The sequence below is a fragment of the Micrasema longulum genome, unplaced genomic scaffold (genome assembly GCF_059751315.1).
Source record: "Micrasema longulum isolate JH-2025_06_02 unplaced genomic scaffold, ASM5975131v1 h1tg000046l, whole genome shotgun sequence".
NCBI lineage: Eukaryota > Metazoa > Arthropoda > Insecta > Trichoptera > Brachycentridae > Micrasema > Micrasema longulum.
The window spans coordinates 288,674-294,673 of record NW_028277253.1 but is presented as its reverse complement, the minus strand read 5'-3'; the positions used below and the strand labels follow the sequence as shown (position 1 = coordinate 294,673).

The following is a 6,000-nucleotide window of genomic DNA, read 5'->3' as shown; positions in this document are numbered from 1 at the left end:
AAAGAAGCACGTGTAGCTCTGAAACCGGTGGGTATTGAAATAAATAGTAATAATTAGATATAATTTATCCGATTGAAAATCAGCATTGCAAGTTGACATATATATTATACCTTTATATTACAGAAAAGTTTTAAACATGCACACAGTATACATTCTATTTTTTTTTAAAATATATTTTTCCGCATTGTCAATGATTAATATTTTAAATCAACAAATACATATCGAAATAATTAATTTTATTATGAATAGGTTGTTTACATAAGTTGTGTCTGTTTTTCAAAATTTAAACAAAGTAAAATATTAGAATTATTAAAATTTGAAAAATAATAAATAATTAGAATACATAATTGACTTATTCGATGTAATTTTTTTTGTGTCTTCTTCTTCCCTTCATTTGAAAAAAGACGCTCACAAATTATCAACTTACCGACAAATTAATCAAAAATATATTCTTTTTCATTATTTTACAACAAATACGTCAATAATTTGTAGCATCTTCACCGTACACTACACAAATATCGTGAACGGCTTTGGAAACTTTATTCCCTCAATTAAATGCGAACAGAAAGAGGTGTCCAAAATGCACACTTTCGTCTTCTTGATGTTCCACTTTAAAGGCTTGTAATAAAATAAAATAATGTGCGTAACGTACAAGCAAATTGATGAGTGTATGAGGCCAAATAGGTAGAAAGATGTTTTTATTTGTGAGCTTTATGTGTTTTTATTATATTTTATATGTATTTGATATTATGACTTAAATATGTTTAATAAGGAATGTTTAAAAAATTTATAAAATGTCTCCCTCGGCACGGATCACCCCCCAGTGAGGGAACATTATCTTTAATGTAAAAAAATAATACATTAATTGTAAAAGAAAAAAGAATAATATTAATAAAAAAATACAACGTCTTGTAGGACAGACAACTTTTTTTTTCGAATAACGTATATTTTACAATTTTTTTTAACTTTTGGTGCTCATTTTAAAAATTTGGAAAAAACGGACACAGCTAATGTTAACACCTAATATATTATTAGGTTTTTTTCTCCTTTCAATGATTAAAACTCTTCAGTATTAAGTTGAATAGACGAAGCAATTATTTTATAATAACACTTTATTAATATTCCTGTGCATGTTTCAAGCTACGGCTGTGTGGGTGTATATAGAAACATAAAACGAAGAGATATTCAAAGAAATAGGTCAACAGATGAGCCACCGTTTTTAGTTGAAAAATCTATTTTTAGTTCCAGCCTCGTGGTTCTATTTTCAGCTTCGAAATAATCTACCTTCATATTTGGATATATTTGTGAGTATTGTGCTGTTTCAATGACTTTTAAAAACATCTACGTACTTTTAACAAAAAAAAAATATGCACTATGAGACTTTTTTTTAAAATAAAATTTTATCTACTCGTATCTACAAATTTGTATTTAAACAATTTTATTTCTTATATTTGAAATAATTTTTTTTTAAAATAGGCACATTGTTTAAAAGCCGTCTAAGCACACTACTAAGTAATATAATTAAGATTACTTTCTTTCAAGATTTAGATATTTCAGCAAAGATGAACTTCTTTGAGAAAGAAACACGGAAATTTGGGCCTATATGTAATATTCTTTATTCTGCTCATGTTTGGTTCAAAATATCTAAATTTTTTCAATATTTCTTAGATCTGTTGTTTCTGGTGAAGGAAAAGAGTTGAAATCTATACAAACACACCTGAGACTCTTACGAATTATTTCACCGACTAGTTTATAAATACTTACAAAAAAATTAAGCACTGCGGTTAAACACAAATTTCTTGTTCAGAAATGAGGTTCCACAAAAAATGGATTACTTTAATAATTCATGTCCTGTTTACGCGAAAGCTTAGCGTTTAAAGGCTAACTGAATATGAGTAATACGGTTAGTCGGACAAGAAGCAAAATTTGTTGAAACGAAAAATATTTTCTGATGTTTGGCAATCAATTGTTGTTCTAGGATATAATAACAGTATAAATGTTACATTTTGATGAGAAAATATTACGGTATTTCATTAAAAATGCTTTAATCATATGTATGGTAATATGAATTTAATTTTAATGAGAAAATAATTATTCTTTAAAATGTCATTACGATTGTAAAATATATTTGTTTCTCTGATTTTTACATATTTTTCTTATTTATACATAAATATATTCACAGTTTTTACAGATTTTTTTCTTCAAATTTTCCAAATCATACATTGTTAGCACTGATGTATTTTAAAATTAATTTTTAAAATTATTTTGGGCTTATAATGCAGAAATCAGGAATAAAAAATCGTTGTACCTATTTTCAGGTTTCATATAAAATAATAAAATACGAGTACATACATCTATTTAAAAAAAAAAACTTTTTAAAATCCAAAAAAAATTCTCAAAATGTTGGAAAATTATAATATAGTGAGTATTTTAACATAAATCTGTTATTCGTGTTTGAAAATTCAAATCATTGCATGTATCGATTGCTGGCTTTTAACGTACGAACAGTTTTTAGAAAAAGTAAATGACACAAAATAAATTACACTTAAATTCCTACTTAAACGCCTTAGATATTTTAAAAGTTAGTTTTAGGTAAGTAAAAAAAACTATGCGATAAACTAAATAGACAACTGTGGACCAGTTTACCAAAATTATTAGGAATTGTTCGGGATGAAATTTAAAAGGTAATTTAAAAACTAATACATGGGGTTGATATCGTAATATATAAGGACCTTACACAATCTTTGCAAATATTTCGATGTGAATCGAGATACTGAAAGATCTAAAATAATATATAATTACACTTGTAATGTTAATTCCGCTTAAGGAGTCTTTTTAACAACACTTGGATTCAGAGAAGTCTGGTAGCGTCAGGGCTCAAACTGATGGCATAATTTTCTTGTAGGAAGGAGTCTAAGATTTGCTTGGTAAGTTCCAGTCTGTTCTGAATATCTCTCAAGTACACGACGAGTTGTACTTTAGTGGCTACAAATCTCTTGAACTGTTCCTTGAAGTCCTCACTCAGTTGGGTCGCGAGGTTCTCAGCCAGAGACAGTCCCCTGGAGTCGATGCTTTCCTTGAGGCGCTTCGCTTCTTCTAATTGGTCCGCTAATTTTTCCTGCTTCGTCATCAGCAGTCTCTGAAAACATTAGAAAAACAAATATGTTTTATTAAAAATTAAATTTATAACTTATGTTAAATGTTTACTATAGTGTATCAACAAGAACAAATATTATATAGCTATAATAACAGATATGTACATTACAAAAGTTATATATTTGTAAACATTTTACTATATAACAGTCGGAGACGTTTTTTTTTCAGTTTAAATATAAATAGTCTCTAATTTATAATAAAATTCTGTTGTTTTTTTTTTTATTGTAAAATATATTACACAGAATTTTCCAGTGAGGAATTAAAATCGAGGATATTTTTATATAAATAAAATGTTAGTACCTATTAAATTAAAAATAAAATAAAACCAGGCAACGACAGGTTATGAGTCCTTCTTTTAAGACTTTCAAACCCTCTTCATCTCTCTTAAAACATGTTTATCATTGAAAAATCTTCCGAACGGGTGATATCCAATCCTTGTCTACAAATACTTGGACATGTTCAAAATATTGTTGACATACGGTTATGTAATCATTTTATTCATCCCCTCACAGAGAGACTGACGCACGTTTTACTTTTTAATCGATTTATTACAACACCCCTTATTGGAAACAATTGTTTTAAAACTGCATAGTTATGAAAATATAAATTCGTGTGCATTATTTAATTCATTTATTATCATTTTACAAAGTACCTAACATACAGGTTATTATGTAAGGCATACTATAATTATAACACATCTTAAAACAATATTAAAAATAAGTATTTTTGATACCTGCATAAAAATTAATTAAATATTAGAAAAATAAAATATTTATGTTTTTTTGCAATTAATAAGTATTATTTTAATTTCTGTAAATATTGATGAACAACCTTAGAGATTAATTTATATTTCAGTCAATTGGAAACACGTGCATTTTTAATTAATTTGTATCATCCCTGTCTGCCGGGTAAATTCAATAATTGAATTATACCCACGTATAAGGGTTTACGTGAATTAGTTTTTTTTTTTAAAGTAATTAAAAAAACTTTTAGGTAAAGTTCTTTTAAGTCAATATAAAAAATAAAAAAACACAATAAAACTATTCTTATTCCACAAAATTCAATGATTGTCGATTGTACCTCGTTTTATATATCCCATTTTACGTTTAAATAAAACTGTGTTTTTGTTTTTTTTTTTATTTGTATAGAACGTACATGCCCTTCAACGTGGGCACAATTCAATAGTAAAATAATGTTTTTTTTTTTAAAGAACACAACTAGGGGTCGAGTTGACAAACCTTTTTTAAATAAAGAAAATAGTAAAATATTAGCATCATTCTAAGTTAGCAAACTACGATAAATGTTGTATTTTAAATGTATTGTTTAAAAAAGCAACTCTTATTTTAGAGTTGACAATAATGAACGTTAAATAGGGAAAAATGATGTTTTTATTAATTTTTAAAGTAATAAAAGTCAATGAAATACTGTCCAGAATTTTTTTTTTACTTATTAGTGGCATAAAAAATATTTTTAAGTTTGTAATTTTGAATTCCCGCAAAAACATCCATTCCATTAGCCAGGCCCCTAATACGTCACGATTCATGTTTATTTGTCCCTGATTATTCAAATTTGTTTGAAACATTGTCACGAATCTTGACGTCACAACTATCAAGGCCAAACACGTCGCGTTCTTCTAGTGACGTGTTTTTTTTTTTATTTTCTTTTTTTAATCTATGTATGAAAACATTTCTCCACAATATTCAAATTGATTTTGAAAATACAATTAATTATTTTTAATCCATTTCATATATTTTTATCGGTATTTGGAGTATGTGATATTTCCCTATTACATAAAATTTCCAATGAAAAAATAGATTATAAGAAAGGCATTGAACAATATTTGATCATTCACTTAGGTCTCTGCTACAAAAGCAAATATTGTTTCATTGACTAAAATAACAAGTTAAAACCAAAACATTTTATTTCCATATTCTATGCTGATTTTTTGTCCACGCGGATGAATAATACAGTTAGGAGTGTGAAAAAGAAAAAACAATGTGATGATTTTGACACGATGGCTACTCTCAGATGAAAATTTTGAAAATGGAAATCGAGTGGGGATAAGTTTGCCTAATTTTATACTGGTGGCGCGCTTGTTTACCATTTTTGAGGTCTTGGGTTCGATTCTTAGCAGGACGGACGTGACGTTTTATTATTTTTGAAAGACTGCAAAATCCGTCAGTAAACGGTGCAGTAAAGTCATGTAGTTGCATTAAGCTAAAAACTAAAAAACAACAATTTACTAAATGTATAAATAAACTACTTGATATTCTATTTTATGAAAATAACAAAATTATTTAGGCTTATCATAGAAAACTACGATACATTAAGTCCCGTATTAAATGTAGACTTATGTGACATCATAGCAGTGGCGAACAGTGATTTTATTTAAAGGTAAGCTATAAAAAATATCGTAAATTTGTATTTACATAGTCCATAATATAATAAAAGTAATATATACTACAAATCGCTAATTTTTCAGTGGTTCTGTGGGATACAACAACATCTTTCATCTATGAAATCAAATCGAACGATTATTATGAACTTCGTTATATACTATTTTATGTAGCTACATTATGCATTATATAACCCATATAAAAGTTTTTTCTAAATGCACAGTTAATTTAGTAGGTATTAGATATTTTCATTACGATTGAATTGTGAGATGTCAACATTCCAGTGGATGTTTTTGGAAATTAATAATTCCAAAAACAGGCGCGTCGAGCGCCACATGTCCTGCGATATGACTCCATAAAATAAATTATGGTCAATGAAAAAACCCCTTGAGAAATAATGTTCAAAATATTATTTTCCAAATAAAAAAACTTAAAATAATTTGTGTAA

The 6,000-nt window shown here is 27.2% G+C and overlaps 1 protein-coding gene across 2 annotated transcripts in view; it reads right to left on the bottom strand.

The window, feature by feature from the left end:
- Nucleotides 1-1,660: 1,660 nt before the first annotated feature.
- Nucleotides 1,661-6,000, bottom strand: part of LOC148285218 (uncharacterized) — a 242,967-nt gene continuing 238,627 nt past the window's right edge. For both annotated transcript variants that reach the window (XM_088228447.1, XM_088228455.1), the window contains one exon: nt 1,661-3,139. In XM_088228447.1, the coding sequence (XP_088084573.1) occupies nt 2,852-3,139 (288 nt within the window). In that variant the 3' untranslated portion in view covers nt 1,661-2,851. The remainder of the gene's footprint in view (nt 3,140-6,000) is intronic.